At 39.9% G+C, this 21,524-nt stretch overlaps 2 protein-coding genes and 1 long non-coding RNA gene across 4 annotated transcripts in view; 1 reads left to right on the forward strand and 2 right to left on the reverse strand.

Annotated features, from left to right (window-relative positions):
• LOC112069175 (uncharacterized) lies at positions 1 to 10,003 on the reverse strand. Of its 2 annotated transcripts, none has more exons than XR_002893688.2 (3): positions 9,283 to 10,002; positions 7,646 to 8,254; positions 1 to 308 (listed from the first exon to the last, which is right to left on the reverse strand). It is a non-coding gene; the product is annotated as an uncharacterized lncRNA (long non-coding RNA). The 2 variants fall into 2 exon arrangements; XR_011475288.1 differs by lacking the exon at positions 1 to 308 and adding an exon at positions 6,590 to 6,742 and having other exon boundaries at positions 6,817 to 8,254; positions 9,283 to 10,003.
• A 2,332-nt stretch (positions 10,004 to 12,335) lies between these two features.
• On the reverse strand, positions 12,336 to 14,416 carry LOC112069186 (gastrula zinc finger protein XlCGF57.1-like). The gene is made up of 2 exons (XM_024136483.2): positions 14,146 to 14,416; positions 12,336 to 13,856 (listed from the first exon to the last, which is right to left on the reverse strand). The coding sequence occupies exons 1-2, from the start codon at positions 14,333 to 14,335 to the stop codon at positions 12,604 to 12,606; spliced, it is 1,443 nt and encodes a 480-aa protein (XP_023992251.1). The 5' UTR covers positions 14,336 to 14,416; the 3' UTR covers positions 12,336 to 12,603.
• A 169-nt stretch (positions 14,417 to 14,585) lies between these two features.
• Positions 14,586 to 21,524, forward strand: part of LOC112069185 (germ cell nuclear acidic protein-like) — a 14,818-nt gene continuing 7,879 nt past the window's right edge. The window contains 10 exon segments of the mRNA XM_070438440.1: positions 14,586 to 14,852; positions 14,993 to 15,203; positions 15,520 to 15,586; positions 16,790 to 16,839; positions 18,234 to 18,297; positions 18,381 to 18,460; positions 18,838 to 19,260; positions 19,501 to 19,628; positions 19,630 to 19,651; positions 20,375 to 20,579. Of these exon segments, the coding sequence (XP_070294541.1) occupies positions 14,763 to 14,852; positions 14,993 to 15,203; positions 15,520 to 15,586; positions 16,790 to 16,839; positions 18,234 to 18,297; positions 18,381 to 18,460; positions 18,838 to 19,260; positions 19,501 to 19,628; positions 19,630 to 19,651; positions 20,375 to 20,579 (1,340 nt within the window). The 5' untranslated portion in view covers positions 14,586 to 14,762.

Consider the following 21,524-nt stretch of genomic DNA (forward strand, 5'->3'; position numbering starts at 1 on the left):
TTGTCAGTGTGTAATTATTTCTGCATTGTAAACATGTTGCACTAAGGCATGTGGTACAACTTGTAGCAATTCCTCTCAAAAGTGAAACACAGTCTTACGTCACATTTCTGACAGAGGGTATTCGTTACATTTTTCTGGCAGACTTTGCAGCGACCCCGCGTCTCACATTTCACTGGCCAGTGTTCAATTTGATCCGTGCGGACATCATCGGTAACTCCAGTACGGACCACTTTGGGTGGCTTTGGAGGGTGTATGGCGTCAGCAGCTGGACGTCCTCTTATATTAGCTTGGTTCAGGCCTGTGGCAACCTAACCAAATAATCATACAATATCATCATTATTATCATTATCATAATGAGTTACTATTATTATTAGCAGTTAATCACTGTCAACATAGTGATGAATGCAAAAGCATCTTGAACAGTTGAACGTTTCTTGGGTGGGATGCTGAAAAAAGATGAACACGTATGAAATACAGCCAGCCAGAGTGTACACACACACACACAGACACACACACACACACACACAGACACACACAGACACTAATTTTGAGATGGTTATTGTTCAACCAGTCTGAGAATGCATTGCGTAACAAATTATTGGGATTTATAAAACTGTTGCATTCAACATATACCCATGTTGTCATTGATAAATCAGAGACAAACTATTTTTGCTGTATGATATAGAGATGTTGGGCCATGAACCAGGAACTGGGCCATGACAATTTCTAAAAGAAAGCGCAATGGCAAATTTGATCACATTTCTGTAGGTTTTTTATAAATCAAAAAATGCATGCTGCCTATAGCTGGTGCCAATCACTGGCTGCACATTCTGCAAGATTGATTGTCTATTCGAACAATTTCAAAGTAAAATGCTACAGCCCACACTTTTATGAAAAAGACAAATTGTTGTTCAATATTTAACAATGCTGTAGCATATCCATATCGTCAAATATTTTAAATAGGCTACGGGTCTGTTTACTTTCGAGCAATGTTGGCTATTGAATGACCCACTTCAATTTGCATACCGCCCCAACAGATCCATAGATGACACAATCTCTACTGCACTTTACACTGCCCTCCTCCACCTGGATATGATTGGACAGGGTAGGCAACAACACCTCTGCCACGCTAACCCTCAACACAGGGGCCCCTCAAGGGTGTGTGCTTAGTCCCCTCCTGTACTCCCTGTTCCCTCACGACTGTGTGGTCACGTACAACTCCAACACCGTCATCAAGTTTGCTGACAGCATGAAGGTGGTAGGCATGGTCATGGACGAGGCAGCCGACAGGGAGCAGGTCAGAGACTTGGCAGGGTGGTGCAAGGATAACAACCTCTCCTTCAAGGAGCTGATCGTGGGCGATAGGAGAAAGAGGGGAGAGCACGCCCCCATCCACATCGACGGGGCTGTAGTGGGGCGGGTCTTAGTGTCCACATCACTAAGGACTTAACATGGTCCACACCAGAGGATGAAGTGGAGCTGTAGTGGAGCTGGAGTGGAGCGTAATTTGGCTTGAGCGTGGAGTGGATAAAAAATAAATAAATAAATTTATTCCACGAGCTCTGGGCATTTTCCATTTCCTTCATCACTGTTCTGTTGTAGTTATTTAGCCTACCCCACCACTAACGCGCAGAGATGTTGATATGAGTCACCAAGAAATAGGTCACAGCCTGTGTAATATAAATAGCCAGACAACCAATAAGCCCATGCAGCAGCACTGGAGACGTTTTGATTTCTTCAAAGGCTATTGTTAAAAAAGAGAAGTCTACGTTTGTAACAGTGAAAAAGTTGTCTATCAACTGTAAAATGTGAGCGCAACAGAGCCAGTTACAACTGAAGTATCTGAGCTGCAATAGATTGGAGAAACTGCCCGATGTTTTTTTACCCCAGCGTTTTCATATCATCATGTAGGTCCTGGTTCAATAGCCTACATGTTGTAGGAATGTTGAAGCTTCTTACGATAGCCTACTTCAAAAACAAATGTTACATAGTCACAAAAGTAGATGAGGAGTTTGTTAAATTATATTTTTAAACAAAAAATGAATGAAGTGAATTTGGAAAGGCAGTATTTTTTTCCCTGTGAGCGCTGAGCGATATTTAGAGGGAAAAGAAGTTGATAGCCGGAGCGGTGAGCAAAGACTGATCCGTAAGCGATGAGTGGAATTTCCAACAGCTCAACTCCAATTACAAACTCTGGTCCACACACAACCACACCCGTGAAGAGGGCACGACAGCGTCTGTTCCCCCTCAGGACGTTGAAAAGATTTTGCATAGACCCTCGGCTCCTCAAAAAGTTCTACAGCTGCACCATCAAGAGCATCTTGACTGGCTGAATCACTGCTTGGGATGGCAACAGAACCGCCCTCGACCGCAAAGCTCTACAGAGGGTGGTGCAGTGAGACCAGTGCACCCCTGTTGTGTAGCAGTAATAAACTAGTCATGTCAGAAAAGGAGAGACATGTCCTGCAATGTGATTATGATTTAGTCCTATATAATAATAGAGACATGTCCTGTAATGTGATTATGATTTAGTCCTATATAATAATAGACATGTCCTGTAATGTGATTATGATTTAGTCCTATATAATAATAGAGACATGTCCTGTAATGTGATATGATTTAGTCCTATATAATAATAGAGACATGTCCTGTAATGTGATTATGATTTAGTCCTATATAATAATAGACATGTCCTGTAATGTGATTATAATTTAGTCCTATATAATAAATAGAGACATGTCCTGTAATGTGACTATGATTTAGTCCTATATATAAATAGGACATGTCCTGTAATGTGATTATGATTTAGTCCTATATAATAATAGACATGTCTTGTAATGTGATTATGATTTAGTCCTATATAATAATAGAGACATGTCCTCCATAGGATTATGATTTAGTCCTATATAAATAATAGAGACATGTCCTGTAATGTGACTATGATTTAGTCCTATATAATATTAGACATGTCCTGTAATGTGATTATGATTTAGTCCTATATAATAATAGACATGTCTTGTAATGTGATTATGATTTAGTCCTATATAATAATAGAGACATGTCTCCAATGGATTATGATTTAGTCCTATATAATAATAGACTGTCCTGTAATGTGATTATGATTTGTCCTATATAATAATAGAGACATGTCCTGTAATGTGATTATGATTTAGTCCTATATAATAATAGACATGTCCTGTAATGTGATTATGATTTAGTCCTATATAATAATAGACATGTCCTGTAATGTGATTATGATTTAGATCCTATATATAATTAGACATGTCCTGTATGTGATTATGATTTAGTCCTATATAATAATAGACATGTCCTGTAATGTGATTATGATTTAGTCCTAATAATAATAGACATGTCCTGTAATGTGATTATGATTTAGTCCTATATAATAATAGACATGTCCTGTAATGTGATTATGATTTAGTCCTATATAATAATAGACATGTCCTGTAATGTGATTATGATTTAGTCCTATATAATATAAGAGACATGTCCTGTAATGTGACTATGATTTAGTCCTATATAATAATAGACATGTCCTGTAATGTGATTATGATTTAGTCCTATATAATAAAGAGACATGTCCTGTAATGTGATTATGATTTAGTCCTATATAATAATAGAGACATGTCCTGTAATGTGATTATGTATAGTCCTAAATAATAATAGACATGTCCTGTAATGTGATTATGATTTAGTCCTATATAATAATAGAACATGTCCTGTAATGTGATTATGATTTAGTCCTATATAATAATAGAGACATGTCCTGTAATGTGACTATGATTTAGTCCTATATAATAATAGACATGTCCTGTAATGTGATTATGATTTAGTCCTATATAATAATAGACATGTCCTGTAATGTGATTATGATTTAGTCCATATAATAATAGACATGTCCTGTAATGTGATTATGATTTAGTCCTATATATAATAGAGACATTTCCTGTAATGTGATTATGATTTAGTCCTATATAATAATAGAAATGTCCTGTAATGTGATTATGATTTAGTCCTATATAATATAGAGACATGTCCTGTAATGTGATTATGATTTAGTCCTATATATAATAGACATGTCCTGTAATGTGATTATGATTTAGTCCTATATAATAATAGAGACATGTCCTGTAATGTGATTATGATTTAGTCCTATATAATAATAATAGACATGTCCTGTAATGTGATTATGATTTAGTCTATATAATAATAGACATGTGCCTGTAATGTGATTATGATTTAGTCCTATATAAATATAGAGAACATGTCCTCCAATAGGATTATTTTTTAGTCCTATATAATAATAGACATGTCCTGTAATGTGATTATGATTTAGTCCTATATAATAATAGAGACATGTCCTCCAATAGGATTATTTTTTAGTCCTATATAATAATAGACATGTCCTGTAATGTGATTATGATTTAGTCCTATATAATAATAGAGACATGTCCTCCAATAGGATTATTTTTTAGTCCTATATAATAATAGACATGTCCTGTAATGTGATTATGATTTAGTCCTATATAATAATAGAGACATGTCCTGTAATGTGATTATGATTTAGTTCTATATAATAAGACATGTCCTGTAATGTGATTTGATTTAGTCCTATATAATAATAGACATGTCCTGTAATGTGATTATGATTTAGTCCTATATAATAATAGAGACATGTCCTCCAATAGGATTATGATTTAGTCCTATATAATAATAGAGACTGTCCTGTAATGTGATTATGATTTAGTCCTATATAATAATAGAGACATGTCCTGTAATGTGATTATGATTTAGTCCTATATAATAAGACATGTCCTGTAATGTGATTATGATTTAGTCCTATATAATAATAGAGACATGTCCTGTAATGTGATATGATTTAGTCCTATATAATAAGACATGTCCTGTAATGTGATTATGATTTAGTCCTATATAATAATAGAACATGTCCTGTAATGTGATTATGATTTAGTCCTATATAATAATAGACATGTCCTGTAATGTGATTATGATTTAGTCCTATATATATAGAGACATGTCCTGTAATGTGATTATGATTTAGTCCTATATAATATAGAGACATGTCCTGTAATGTGATTATGATTTAGTCCTATATAATAATAGAACATGTCCTGTAATGTGATTATGATTTAGTCCTATATAATAATAGAGACATGTCCTGTAATGTGATTATGATTTAGTCCTATATAATAAATAGACATGTCCTGTAATGTGATTATGTTTTAGTCCTATATATAAATAGAGACATGTCCTGTAATGTGATTATGATTTAGTCTATAATAATAGAGACATGTCCTGTAATGTGATTATGTTTAGTCCTATAATAATAGATAGAGAGCATGTCCTGTAATGTGATTATGATTTAGTCCTATATATAATAGACATGTCCTGTAATGTGATTATGATTTAGTCCTTATAATAATAGACATGTCTGTAATGTGATTATGATTTAGTCCTATATAATAAGACATGTCCTGTAATGTGATTATGATTTAGTCCTATATAATATATAGACATGTCCTGTAATGTGATTATGATTTAGTCCTATATAATAGAGACATGTCCTGTAATGTGATTATGATTTAGTCCTATATAATATAGACATGTCCTGTAATGTGATTATGATTTAGTCTATATAATAATAGACATGTCCTGTATGTGATTATGATTTAGTCTATATATAATAATAGACATGTCCTGTAATGTGATTATGATTTATCCTATATAATAATAGAGACATGTCCTGTATGTGATTATGATTTAGTCCTATATAATAAATAAACTGTCCTGTAATAGGATTATGATTTAGTCCTAATATATAATAGACATGTCCTGTAATGTGATTATGATTTAGTCCTATATAATATATAGAGACATGTCCTGTAATGTGATTATGATTTAGTCCTATATAAATAATAGAGACATGTCCTGTAATGTGATTATGATTAGTCCTATATAATAATAGAGACATGTCCTGTAATGTGATTATGATTAGTCCTATATAATATAAGACATGTCCTGTAGTGTGATTATGATTTAGTCCTATAAATAATAGACATGTCCTGTAATGTGATTATGATTTAGTCCTATATAATAATAGAGACATGTCTGTAGTGTGATTATGATTTAGTCCTATATAATAGACATGTCCTGTAATGTGATTATGATTTAGTCCTATATAATAATAGACATGTCCTGTAATGTGATTATGATTTAGTCCTATATAATAATAGACATGTCCTGTAATGTGATTATGATTTAGTCCTATATAATAGACATGTCCTGTAATGTGATTATGATTTAGTCCTATATAATAATAGACATGTCCTGTAATGTGATTATGATTTAGTCCTATATAATAATAGACATGTCCTGTAATGTGATTATGATTTAGTCCTATATAATAATAGACATGTCCTGTAATGTGATTATGATTTAGTCCTATATAATAATAGAGACATGTCCTGTAAGTGATTATGATTTAGGACTTAAATAGTAAAAGTAAGTAATATATGATATACCAACGGCAAATGCATCAGTTTTATCATTAGGATTACATTGTCTTTTTATTAGCCATTATTATAATTTCCATCAAACCATTTCCACCAAAATAAGATTTGCTTGCAATACAGTTGATCAACCACTAGGGTTGTGTATATGCATGGGGGAGATGCGCACACTTTCCTATCAAGTTCAAAAACTGATGAATGAGGCCCCAGGTGTTTTAGAGACACAGTGACATGCTAGGTTTAGAGAACGTTTTGTGCGTAACACTGATGAATGAGGCCCCAGGTGTTTAGAGACACCGTGACATGCTAGGTTTAGAGAATGTTTTGTGCGTACACACTGATGAATGAGGCCCCAGGTGTTTAGAGACACCGTGACATGCTAGGTTTAGAGAATGTTTTGTGCGTACACACTGATGAATGAGGCCCCAGGTGTTTAGAGACACCGTGAAATGCTAGGTTTAGAGAATGTTTTGTGCGTACACACTGATGAATGAGGCCCCAGGTGTTTAGAGACACGGTCACATGCTAGGTTTAGAGAACGTTTTGTGCGTACACACTGATGAATGAGGCCCCAGGTGTTTAGAGACACGGTGACATGCTAGGTTTAGGGAATGTTTTGTGCCACACACTGATGAATGAGGCCCCAGGTGTTTAGAGACACGGTGACATGCTAGGTTTAGAGAATGTTTTGTGCGTACACACTGATGAATGAGGCCCCAGGTGTTTAGAGACACGGTGACATGCTAGGTTTAGAGAATGTTTTTGATGAATGAGGCCCCAGGTGTTTAGAGACACCGTGACATGTCCACCCAGGCGTTAACAGGTTAAGGTGTCGTTCTGTGTGTAGTATGTCCTACATTGATTGCACCAATATGGTTTGTTTGCTGTGTGACTCCTATGTATTGTGTGATCACTATTCTTAAGAGAAACATTTGCCACAATCATGACAAGAAATGTTTTCTTCAGTATGAGTTTGTAGGTGACCTGTCATACTTTCTGTAGAATATATTATGTTTTTTTTACACATACACCACACTGGCATTCTTTATGCTCTGTGTGTGTTTTTCTCAAATTAAAAAAAATATTTCACACACCTTGCAACAATAAGGAGCAGCATACGTTTGACTAGAAGATGTGAAACGGGGCAGCATTGTGGCCGTCCTGCCTCCAGCATGGTATGAGAGCTTTCTCCATTCTCAATCGGTTTTTCTTTGATTCGAGTGTCTTTGACCCTGATTGTAGTCCTCCACTCTCCACCTCATCATCACTTTTCTTGTTTTCACTCTGAGCTGCAGAACAGTCTGGAGTTACTGCAGAGAGGGGCTGAGTGTCACTGGCTGGTTCTGATACTCTGTAATCCTCTCCATCAGGTTCTATTTTGATCTCTATAGATGTGTTGGTGAGTAGAGAACCCCTCTCTCTGTCCTCCACAGTTTGGGTTTGGTAAAGATGTGAGGGCTGAGATGGGTTCTCCTGATCACAGTCACTTTCCACACAGGGAGAAGTGAATATGGAGTCTTTGGTATCAAAGAGCCCTAGAAGCTGCTCTCCTCTTGACTGGTCTGTAGTTCCTCCTGTTCCTCTTTAATCTGTGTGGGCACTGGGTCCTCCTGAATCAGACTGGGGCTCCACTCCTGCCCACAGTGCTGCTGTTCAGGGGGAACCTCCTCTTCAGAATATGGGGAGAGTGAGCTGCTGGGCATCTGATGGAGAAGTATAAAGTTACTTAGAATTCAATGTTAAAAATGCTACTTAGCTATTTGATCACTTCCATGTTATTGATTAGAACATCTTTATAGAGTCAATATTACAATTGAGGCTCAATTCTTGTATTAACTTGATATCAGTTTGATTCCTTTAAGTTGAGCTAATACAGAGGTAGCCTGAATAGGTTCCGACCCTACACTTGCTATACAGCTGCACTGGGGTCAGACAAGAGAGAGAAAACAAGTTTTGATCGGTCATGGAAATAAATGTGCTGAAAACGAATTGTCTCCCTTTTTAAAAAGAAAATGGAGAAAAGGATATGGAGTTTTGGTGAACTAGCAAAAAAAAGATATACATTGCTAAATTTTCAAAACGATGCGATATATAATAAAACAATCTCCTGATATGTAACTAAATCTCCTTTTCCCCCCATCACTAACGAATGACCAAGTTAGTTGGATCCTACATTCGAAACATAAGATAATGCCCCTGATCTGCAATAAATAATCTCTCAAATAAATAATTATACACTTACTGCACAGATCTATATGCTGTGTGTGCCCCCAGTTGTCGAACGACACTTCTTCCCCAGTTATGTACACATACAGGTGTTCGGCCCACGCTAGATAGCTAATTTGCACAGGTGACCGACTATGTCTTCCATCTGTCTTCTGTAAAAAAAAAACTTGAAAAAACAAAGAGCTGTAAACATGGAGATATGGCCGTGGGAACACTAACCCCAATCCTACGGTGTATAGTCATTTTGGAAATAGTTTATTGTTGATATGAAGGATACGTTCTTTATGTTTCCAAAACCGTACCGCAAGCGATGCGTTTTAATGTTAAGAACGAGAGTCGGGCTCTTATTAACAAAAGTCCCCTGACCAGAAGATACTATCATCAATTGGGCTGCAGCATCAGTTAGCATCTATGACTATGAATGGGGTCCGACCCCCAATGCAGCTGTAAGCGAGTGTAGGGTCGGAATCTATTCTGGCAAATACAGTAGCTAGTCAATACAAACCTGCTTTGTGTAACTTTATCTCCGGGTTGAAAACCAAATCCAACAGCCTTCGCAGACGGTTATTCTCCTCCTTAGAACGGGAGATTTCTTCATACAACTCTACTACTGTTCTGTCGACCGCCACGGATATCTCTGCAACTGCCGCTGTTAGTCGTTCAGTAACATACACGTTCAGCAACTGTAGTTTAGACATTTTGACCGGAATGAAAGTCGATAAATCCGTATTATTCTGCTCAGCCTGTAACGTTACATTTCACGTAGTCAAAATGTAGCAAGTGAGGTTCTTATTCTACGGTATAACGGTTACGTACCAGTAATAGATATAGAGATACATATTATATCAAAGACAGTACAGTATGAAGACTTGTAGGCGATGTCATGGCGACGTTGGCTAGCTATGCTCATGCGCAGAAACACATCATTGGGTATAACTAACCCAAGATAGACCACAGCCTGTCGTTTCCAACGGGAGCAAAATGAAAACGCGTCAGTTTGTCACTTTCACGAGTTTGGAGTAATAACATGTTCAACTACTTGGCTCGAATATAGGTTATGCCTTTGGATTTCGAGAAAATTAACAACTAAGGAATAACTTTTTACTTCTCTCATTGACTTCTCAAATCCAGGTCTGGTATGCTTGCGATGTTACGCGTCTGGGTTTAGAAACTCTTTGATTATATCCTACAAAACACGTTTAAAAAACTATTATCCGGAAGAGAGATCAAATCTCTCACGTTTCCTTTTTGCAAATGACAGCTTCCGCTTCACCGAATGGCTTTGGCCGTGGGCGCCATCGTGTGGCTACACAAAAGTCGTCTCTCTATTGTAAAAGTCTAAACAACAAAAAAGTATTACGTGTCTAATGCTATATACGTTGTATCCAACCTTTCATGTTTTTGAAAAGGTAATAAGCAATGTAGCCTAACCAACATCTTCCCAAGATGAAATAAGTGTAAGCAGAACTTGGTTGAGACTGTTGACTGACTGAAATGTAATTTGCGTCAATCTGCAATACATATTATTTTATTTAAACTTTATTTAACTGGGCATGTCAGTTAAGAACAAATTCTTATTTACAATGACGGCCTACCAAAAGGCCTCCTGCGGGAACGGGAGCTGGGATTAAAAATAAATAAAATATAAATATAGGACAAAACACACATCACGACAAGAGAGACAACACTACATAGAGACCTAAGACAACAACATAGCAGGCAGCAACACATGACAACACAGTATGGTAGCAACACAACATGACAACAACATGGTAGCAACACAACATGGTAGCAGCACAAAACATGGTACAAACATCTTTGGGCACAGACAACAGCACAAAGGGCAAGAATGTAGAGACAACAATACATCACGCAAAGCAGCCACAACTGCCAGTAAGAGTGTCCATGATTGAGTCTTTGAATGAAAAGATTGAGATAAAACTGTCCAGTTTGAGTGTTTATTGCAGCTCGTTCCAGTAGCTAGCTGCAGCGAACTGAAAAGAGGAGCGACACAGGGATGTGTGTGCTTTGGGGACCTTTAACAGAATGTGACTGGCAGAACGGGTGTTGTATGTGGAGGATGAGGGCTGCAGTAGATATCTCAGATAGGGGGGAGTGAGGCCTAAGAGGGTTTTATAAATAAGCATCAACCAGTGGGTCTTGCGACAGGTATACAGAGATGACCAGTTTACAGAGGAGTATAGAGTGCAGTGATGTGTCCTATAAGGAGCATTGGTGGCAAATCTGATGGCCGAATGGTAAAGAACATCTAGCCGCTCGAGAGCACCCTTACCTGCCGATCTATAAATGATGTCTCCATAATCTAGCATGGGTAGGATGGTCATCTGAATCAGGATTAGTTTGGCAGCTGGGGTGAAAGAGAAGCGATTACGATAGAGGAAACCAAGTCTAGATTTAACCTTAGCCTGCAGCTTTGATATGTGCTGAGAGAAGAACAGTGCACCATCTATCCATACCTCAAGCTCTAAACCCTCAGAGGTAGTAATCACACCTGTGGGGAAAGGGGCATTCTTCTTACCAAACCACATGATCTTTGTTTTGGAGGTGTTCAGAACAAGGTTAAGGGCAGAGAAAGCTTGTTGTACACTAAGAAAGCTTTGTTGTAGAGCGTTTATCACAAAATCCGTGGAGGGGCCAGCTGAGTATAAGACTGTATCATCTGCATATAAATGGATGAGAGAGCTTCCTACTGCCTGAGCTATGTTGTTGATGTAAGAAGAGTGTGGGGCCTAGGATTGAGCCTTGGGGTACTCCCTTGGTGACAGGCACTGGTTGAGACAGCAGATGTTCTGACTTTATACACTGCACTCTTTGAGAGAGGTAGTTAGGAAACCAGGCCAAAGACCCCTCAGAGACACCAATAGTCCTTAGCCGGCCCACAAGAATGGAATGGTCTACCGTATCAAAAGCTTTGGCCAAGTCAATAAAAATAGCAGCACAACATTGCTTAGAATCAAGGGCAATGGTGACATCATTGAGGACCTTTAAGGTTGCAGTGACACATCCATAACCTGAGTGGAAACCACATTGCATACTAGAGAGAATACTATAGACATCAAGAAAGCCAGTCAGTTGGCAAGTTTTTTCAACACTTTTGATTAACAGGGCAAAATAGAAATAGGCCTATAACAGTTAGGATCAGCTTGATCTCCCCCTTTAAATAAAGGACGAATCATGGCTGCCATCCAAGCAATGGGAACCCCAGAAAGGAGACAGGTTTAAAAGGCTTGTTGATGATAGGGGCAGCAACCTAAAAGAAGAAAGGGTCTAAACCATCTGACCCAGATGTTTTTTTAGGGTCAAGTTTAAGGAGCTCCTTTAGCACCTCAGACTCAGTGACAGCCTGCAGGGAGAAACTTTGTAGCGGGGCAGAGGGAAAAGAGGGAGAAGCATCGGGGACAGTCCCATTAGAAGGGGTGGGAGATGAGAAAATGTTGGAAGGGCAAGGAGCCATGGCTGAGTCAAATAGGAATCCTGACTTAATGAAGTGGTGATTTAAAGAGCTCAGCCATGTTCTTACAAGAGCAAGAACTCTGATTGCTTTTTTTCATTTAACCTTTATTCATACAATAATTCACATGGAAACACAATTAAGTTTGCAAGACATTTTAACAGAAATACCCACATATCCATAGTAGGGTTGTAGAAGTGATGAAAATATGATGTAGAAAACTCCCACATGCTGAAGGAATGTATGGAAAAGACACTTTTATCCGTCACGTAGAGCAGGGCACGGGATCGTGTCAGTTCTATATATTAGATTTTCTATCTGAAGGTTTTACTCTACTCAGGATTAACTCCATTGTCATATGTTCTCACTGTTGTGAACAGTCCTCATGTGTCTTTTACAATTTGCTTCATCAGTAAAGCATCTGCTACAGTAGCTGCAACAATAGGATTTCTCCCCTTTGTGGATCTTTATATGTTTAGTCAGGTTTCCACGCTCAGTGAAGCATTTCCCACATTCTTGGCACTGATGAGGTTTCTCCCCTGTGTGAACTCTCATATGCCTGCTCAGGGTTCCATTTTCAGTGAATCTTTTTCCACATGTTTTGCACTGATATGGTTTCTCCCCTCTGTGGATCATCATGTGATTGGACAGGGTATTCTTCTGTGTGAAGTATTTCCCACATTCTTTACACCTAAATGGTTTCTCCCCTGTATGAGTTCTCATATGATTTTTAAGGTGTACTTTCTGTGTGTAGCATTTACTACATTGAGTACACTGATATGGTTTCTCTCCTGTATGACTCCTAATATGTGTTTTGAGATCACCATTCTTAGAGAAACATTTGCCACAAACATGACAAGAAATGTTTTCTTCAGTATGAGTTTGTAGGTGACCTGTCATACTTTCTGTAGAACATAAGTATTTTCCACACACACCACACTGGCATTCCTTATGCTCTGTGTGTGTTTTTCGCACATGATAGATTAAAAAACCGTTTGACAGAAAAGTCTTCCTACACACCTTGCAATAATGAGTAGTAACACTAGAAGATGTGAAACGGGGCAACATTGTGGCCGTCCTCTTTTCTCCTTTCTTTGTCTGTTTTCTCTTTGATTCGAGTGTCTTTGACCCTGATTGTAGTCCTCCACTCTCCACCTCATCATCACTTTTCCTGTTTTCACTCGGCGCTGCAGAACAGTCTGGAGTTACTGCAGAGAGGTGCTGAGAGTCACTGGCTGGTTCTGATACTCTGTAATCCTCTCCATCAGGTTCTGTTTTGATCTCATCAATTGTGTAGGTGAGTAGAGAGTCCCTCTCTCTGTCCTCCACAGTTTGGGTTTGGTAAAGATGTGAGGGCTGAGATGGGTTCTCCTGATCACAGTCACTTTCYACACAGGGAGAAGTGAATATGAACTTTATGAGATCAGCCTCCCCCAGTCCGTGAAGCTGCTCTTCCTCCTGACTGGTCCTGAGTTCCTCCTGTTCCTCTTTAATCTGTGTGAGCTTTGGGTCCTCCTGAACCAGACTGGGGCTCCACTCCTCCTCACAGTGCTGCTGCTCAGGGGGAACCTCCTCTTCAGATATGGGGTGTGTGAGCTGGTGGGGATCTGATAAATGAAAAATAAGAAATATAAAGTTGCTGATAATTCAATAAATATTTTGTCTAACTCTAAATGCATAGTTTTCTTCGGCAAATAAAAAATGTTAAAAAGTTAGCTAGCTGACTTGTTTATTGGTTTTGGTACACATATAATATTGCTGTGGGATTCAACATTAAACAATTGCAGGTTTGCTTTTGTACTTGTACATTTGCAATCGTGTATCTTAAGCTTCTATCTTGCCACGTTGCCATATGATTGACGTGTGTTAATACAGTTGCAAGTCGTCAATGCAAACCTCTGTGTGACTTTATCTGTCGGGTGAAAACCAAATCCAACAGCCTTCGTAGACGATCATTCTCCTCCGTCGAACGGGAGATTTCTTCATGCAACTCTACTACTGTTGTCTCTATGGCTACGGATATATCTGTAGCAGCCGCCGTTAGTCGTTCAGTAACATACGAGTTCAGCAACTGTAGTTTAGACATTTTGAGCGGAATAAAAGTCTACAAAATCGTATTATTATTGTGAACAAAGCAACCATTTGTTTGACGTCGGCCTAGTTCCGCATCTAGCTACGTCATTACTACTCGTTTCCGCTTTGCCAATGACAACTTCCGGAAGAAGAAAAACACTTCCGGTGTGCAGTTTTGAATTTTCGTTGGTTGCTTTCAGTAGCTGTCCGAAACGTGGGCACAAAGCAAAAGTTCTTATCATCATCATCTTCAAAGGTAACGATATGTCACGATTCGCGAACATAAAAAAAGATGTATTGTTTGTATGCATTTCCCAAAGAGGGCTATCCGGTGGCAGAGCTACAATAGCTATCAGTGGTGGGTACGCTACCTGGGCATGTTGTGAGCAGATAATAGTTATATTGTCCCCCTTACAGAGAGATAGACAGAGAAAAGTACCATGGATGACGACAATCACAGATTATTTCAAAGAGTTTCACAGAAACTGGGCTGGTCAGAGAARGGAGGGTTGGAAACAGCAGAAGAACAGGTATGTTGTTATCTTACTTAACTTGGTCACATTAATCAGAACTAYCAGTGATTATGTTATCAATTGCACACTATTCCATATGTAGTGCACTACATTTGACCTGGGTGCCATTTCAAACACATCCCATGTCTTCTTTACAGCTGATTARGAGCATCAGTAAGACTCGGCGTCCGGCCACAGGCGATCACTTCTCCAGGGGTGCTCAAGACCTTCCTCCCCGAGTCCGGCTACATCTGCCAGACAGTGAGGAAGAGGACGAYGGAGGYTCAGGGAAAGAGAACCAGGTCTCCAAGGGCAACAGTTACAGGACCAAGGTGTTGATAGAGTCCAGCGAYGATGATTTCGACCAGTGTAAGTGAGGGTCAGTGGGTTGCTTGTCTATTAGAATTTAAAGGGCCTGTTAGACATGTTCTCTGCTTCTGTACCGAGTGGCTCTTTGTTGCAATTTATATTAAACCTGGATTGATGTTTGATTGACTTGACCTACGACTGCTTTCTTTTTGTTCACCTGGAAGATTCCTTTACACCTGGTCCAGAGCTGTATGAGCATTGGCCAACTCCTGATTATGGTTGTCATGGTGCCAAACATGTAGGTCTATGACATGATAGCCATGCATTGAAATACTGTAGTTGAATGAATGAATCACCATGTTCTTCTTGTCTGTAGTTCTTGTGGAGCAGGCTACACCCAAAGCTGCTTCTCGGAAACATTGCAGTGCTGCTAACAAAGTCAGGTAAAGTAGTGATTCGCCCAGCTAGTGCTGGCAMAAATACTGTGTAACCAACGGTAATGGATGAAGGCTGTCGTGAAAATAAAATAACCTTCAAAAAAATGTGTGTTGCCATGTAGTAAACAGCTCACTGAAGATGGGACGGCATCCGTGCAGTTTAGTACGTTTCAAAGATGGTGGATAAAAGAAAATAGTTCACTCAGAAAAAAAGTGGTCMSTTCCGGTCTGCTTAATGGGGTGGTTATCCCATAGACACCAATGAAATAGCAGTTGGGTCTGGTCTGCTTAGTTCATTGACTGTAATGTAACCAGAAAAAATGAGGGAGTGGGGTGTCTCGCTTCCTCTTCCGTTTCTGCTGTAACAACGTGATGAAACTTTTTTGCTCCTTGCTGAAACAAGCAAACAAGTCTTCGATTGCCTAGGCTATACCTCCCACAATGCAGCAGCAGCACACATAGAAATAGAATGAATAGAACATACTTGGAAAATCTAACCTCTGGCAATTTGACTGGTAAACTCATGGGCACACTCAAAATGGCTGCCTGGTATTGTGATGCAATTTCCATGGTWATGTAGAATGTTCATTCAAATGATGTTAACTGATGTKGCTCAGGCAATGGAATGTCATTTTTGTAATGTCGGTTGACATGAATCAACAAATTACAGCACATATTTTACTTCCTGCTTTGTTCATATTGGTACACTCGCAATGGCTGCCAGTCCACCCATTATGCCATCATTGACTTGAATGGGGACACCCGTTCTATTAATTCAATTTCTATGGCAGCACATACAGTCAGGAGCAGAGGAGAGTAGAAAATGTAATATAAAAATGTTTACGTTATTATGGTGAACGCTGTCATTTGGCTGGCTAATTACAGTCATCCAAAATTCCATGACCGTCACAGCCCTACTTCCAGCCTATAGCCTTGTAGACTTCGGTCTCTATTCAGTCTGGATAACTGAAGCCTTACAGATTGCCCAATAGAAATCTAAATGTAATGTCTGATTGAGGAGACATATGCAGCGTTTACCGTGAACACAATACCCACTAACCTGGGAACGTTGTGTTTACATTTCAATCACGCTGTAATGCTGAACTTCCGCAATACGGATTGAATAGTGCCCTTAATTCCATTTCTCTATCTGGTCATTTAATTGGACAAAATATGTTATTGTTTATTTTCTGATTCTCTCCCCTCTAGTGAACCAGTCCTTGTATTAAGCTCAGACAGTGACGACGGCTTTGAAAACTGTAAGTACCATACTGGTGCCTTGACTTCTGCATTAGTGAAGTCATGTTTTGTGTTGGGGTGAGGCTTCAGAATTCTTTATTGAAACAATGTTCTAAATCACTTCTGAATGGGTGTTTGTCATGTCTAATTTGGTGTATGTCATTTCTAAGGCAAACAACAGTATTGTTTATGACTGTCCAGGGCCCCGGTTTCCTAAATGCATCTCAAGGCTAAGTTCGTTGTTAGAACCTTCGTAGGAGCATCATTAAATCTCAACAGCTGTTTCCCGAAACCATCGTTACTAAAGTCGTACTTGAAAAGGCTAATTATTTASCGGCTGCCCCAAACCACTCGTAGAACAGCAAAGTGTGTCGTTAGAGTCATCACTTTATACACAGACGATCTCCGGTAAACATAGAATCAAGATGTGTATCAGTCTCTCTGTGACCGCCAATAACTTCACAACGAAGTTGACTACAAATACATAGTTGCCAATGTCTTTGCAATTGTTACAAACAAGCAAAGGATAAAAAGATTTGAAAAYAAATCTTAAAATAAAAACCGAGATGACTGCATTAAAAGATAAATAGCCTACCTACAGTATAGACTATAGGCTTGTATATTTAAATGATATTGAAATCAATTTCATGTTAATTCAATTGTTTTATTTTGCTATTTGGATACTGTCTTTCATTTGTGCCTCTATATTTCATAATGTGTAGCCTAACATGCCAAATCTGTGAGTTAGTTTATTATTATCGCGTAATCGTTATAATAAGCCGCCTCAATATTTGCAGCCATAGATGATAATATCTCTTCAGGAGCTGATCTGTCATCAGTATTGTGAAATCATTCTAATGTTTAAGGTAAAATTTGAATGGTGATAGCTGATCCGAGAGCAGCATTGCTTTTCTTTTGATCCTATCAGTTTGACACTTTCCTCAACCACCAACTTGTGAACGTTGTCTCTGCGTGGTGTTCTGGGAAACATGTTACATCTTCGTCCGTTGTAGGAAAGAGGCATCATTACAACACTCGTAAGTTCCATCGCTACCGGGAAACGGGCCCAGGTCTCTTCGATGTCTCCTTACTCGTGTCATTGTTCCGCATGATGAAATCGGGGAGGGGACTGTTGCTCGGTCTCCGCCCGTTCATACATTAGTCACACGCGATATCTCAGACAGCACTGGCCTGCTTTTGCAGAAACTCTGGTGAATGATGCGTCTTGTCATAGAGATCCAGCATTTACATAATGACACTGATTGGCCCAAAACGGGAGCTTTAGTAATTAACAGAAATGTGTGAGTCACAGCAGAAGAGGAAGATGCGAAGCAAGAGGTATAACTGGCTCTGCGTCATTCATAGGGGATGACATGTTTACTGTTCCCTTGTGTCTTCTCTGATGCCCCTGAAGTCCTGAGTCGTGTGAAAACTCCCAAGCCTAAGCCCAAGGAAGCGGAACGTGGCAGTGTAGACAGGTACAGTGGTTTCAACCTCTTACCATGACTAATGTCCCTATCATGTGTTAAATACTCAGGTTTATCTCCTGTTTTGTCCTCAGCCTCAGAAACTTTATTGTCGACAGCTTTTCCTCCGACGATGACTTTGTCCTCAAGAAGAAAAAAACACCTACCTCCAAAGGTAACATTGCTGTGTCCCTAATGGCAACCTATTCCCTATATAGGGCACTACTCTATTCAAAAGTAGTGGACTATATAGGCAATAGGGTGCTATTTGATACGCTACCATTAACTGTCAACATACATGCTTGTAATGAACTGAAATCTGTTTGAAAGAAGTTCTTCCTGCTCAGTTCAGAACTGTGGTGACGTCTCTTCTCATAGCCAGAGTTGAAGTAATACCCAGGAAGCCTTGGTTATATTGATATATTGTCACGGCTAGGGGGAGTTGTTAGGCCGACAGTGTTACCTACTCAACAGTCACTGTCTGTTTTGTTTAACTCATGGAGATATTATGATTCAGTCCCAACAACAGGTCACTGTGTCTGTCTTCTACAGGTACCTCTAACACCCCTAAGCCGCCATCCTCCCAGCTCCCAGTCAGAAGACCCCTGTCCCAGTGTGACTCCCCAGTTTTCCTCAGCGACAGTGAAGATGATGGTATCGTGACGAAGAGCACGTGGAGGACGCGCCACCCTGTGCGCCAGCCGCCGACGTCTCGGACACACAAGATCAAAGTTCCACAAAGTAACCAGGAGGACATCCTCTTTCCCTCGCCCTCCCCTCCTTCTCTGTCCTCTCCCAGCTCTCCTTCTCTCCCCTCTTCCTCTTCCACCCCGGCCCCCCTTCCACAGCGAGCCCACTCAGCCCCGTCGAAGCTGGAGGACTCAGCCAGCTCAGAGGAGGAGTTCCTCTGCTTACTGGACAGAATTAAGAAGAACCACAAGACTGGCAACACCCCAACACCTAAACATAACACAGGTAACACCTCAACACCTAAACATAACACAGGTATCACCCCAACACCTAAACATAACACAGGTAACACCCCAACACCTAAACATAACACAGGTAACACCCCAACACCTAAACATAACACAGGTAACACCCGGAGAGTGATGAAGATGCCCATATTATACGGTGTTTTGCATTGACCTACACCATAACATCATGTGACCTGGGATTGTCTTGTATCTTTTACCTGTTCTTTCCTTTGTAACATCTTTGTTCCCCAGCTGCCCAGTAACATGTCAGTGAGCTGGAATAACAAGATGAGGAAGACTGCTGGCTACTGCATCACAGGGCAGGAGAGAGGAGGAGGGAACCGATACGCCCGTATCCAGCTCTCTTGAGAAAGTCTGTGACTCTGCAGGTAAGGCTTCACTGGTGGAACAACTAAAACATGACATTTATTGTTACGTATAGTTGAAATTATAGGTTCTGGTGAAAGTAATTTAAAGTCAAGCTTGAATTTGAACAGCTCGTGTCTGATGATTAAACCTGTGTAAAAAGTATCCTGCTTTCTCTCCCACCTTCCCTCATTCTCACCCACCCTTCCTCTCCTCTCTCTCCCTCTCCTCTCTCTAACACCTTCCCTCATTATCACCCATCCTTCCTCTCCTCTCTCCCTCTCTCCTCTCTCCCTCTCCTCTCTCTTCCACCTTCCCTCATTCTCACCCATCCTTCCTCTCCTCTCTCTCCCACCCATCCTTCCTCTCCTCTCTCTCCCACTCCTCCTCTTCCTCTCTACCCATCCTTCCTCTCCTCTCTCTCCCACTCCCTCTCTCCTCTCTCTCCCACTCCCTCTCTCTTCTCTCACCCATCCTTCCTCTCCTACCCATCCTTCCTCTCCTCTCTCACCCACCCATCCTTCCTCTCCTCTCTCCACTCCGTCTCTCTTTCTTTACCCATCCTTCTCTCCTCTCTCACCCATCCTTCCTCTCTTCTCTCACCCATCCTTCCTCTCCTCTCTCACCCACTCCCTCTCTCCTCTCTCTAACACCTTCCCTCATCTCACCCATCCTTCCTCTCCTCCTCTGTCTCCCACTCCCTCTTCTTTTCTCTCCCATGTTACTTTCCATCCTCCCTTTGGCAGACCGCCTGCGAGACACGTTAGTCCATGAGATGTGCCATGCTGCCACCTGGTTGATCAACAGTGTGAGGGATGGGCACGGTCCCTTCTGGAAGCTGTACGCCCGCAAGGCCACGCTGGCACACCCCGAGCTGCCCATGGTCACCCGCTGCCACAGCTACGACATTAACTACAAGTACCAGTACCAGTGCAGCTGCTGCAAAAACACGTACAGTACCAGTCAAAAGTTTCATTCCAGGGTTGTTCTTTATTTTACTATTTTCTACATTGTAGAATAATAGTGAAGACATTCAAAACTATGAAATAACACATATGGAATCATGTTGTAACCAAACAAAAAAGTGTAAACAAATCAAAATATATAATTGTTTTAGATTCTTGAAAGTAGCCACCCTTTGCCTTGATGACAGCTTTGCACACTCTTGGCATTCTCTCAACCAGCTTTGAGGTAGTCACCTGGAATGCATTTCAATTCATTTCAATTAACAGATATGCCATGTTAAGTTCATTTGTGTTTGAGCCAATCAGTTGTGTTGTGACAAGGTAGGGGTGGTATACAGAAGATAGCCCTATTTGGTAAAATACCAAGTCCATATTATGGCAAGAACAGCTCAAATTAGCAAAGAGAAACGACAGTCCATTATTACTTTAAGACATGAAGGTCAGTCAATCCGGAAAATTTCAAGAACTTTGAAAGTTTCTTCAAGTGCAGTCTCAAAACCCATCAAGCGCTATGATGAAACTGTCTCTTCATGAGGACCGCCACAGGAAAGGAAGACCCACAGTTACCTCTGCTGCAGAGGATAAGTTCATTAGAGTTAACTGCACCTCAGATTGCAGCCAAATAAATGTATCACAGAGTTCAAGTAACAGACACATCTCAACATCAACTGTTCAGAGGAGACTGTGTGAATCAGGCCTTCATGGTCGAATTACTGCAAAGAAACCACTACTAAAGGACACCAACAATAAGAAGAGACTTGCTTGATGGCTAAACTCTTAAACATATTGATGGCTAAACTCTTAAACCTATTGATGGCTAAACTCTTTTTAAACTCTACTGATGGCTAAACTCTTAAATCTCTGATGGCTAAACTCTTAAAACCTATTGATGGCTAAACTCTTAAACTATTGATGGCTAAACTCTTAAACC

Source organism: Salvelinus sp. IW2-2015, unplaced genomic scaffold (genome assembly GCF_002910315.2).
Source record: "Salvelinus sp. IW2-2015 unplaced genomic scaffold, ASM291031v2 Un_scaffold924, whole genome shotgun sequence".
Taxonomy (NCBI): Eukaryota; Metazoa; Chordata; class Actinopteri; order Salmoniformes; family Salmonidae; genus Salvelinus; species Salvelinus sp. IW2-2015.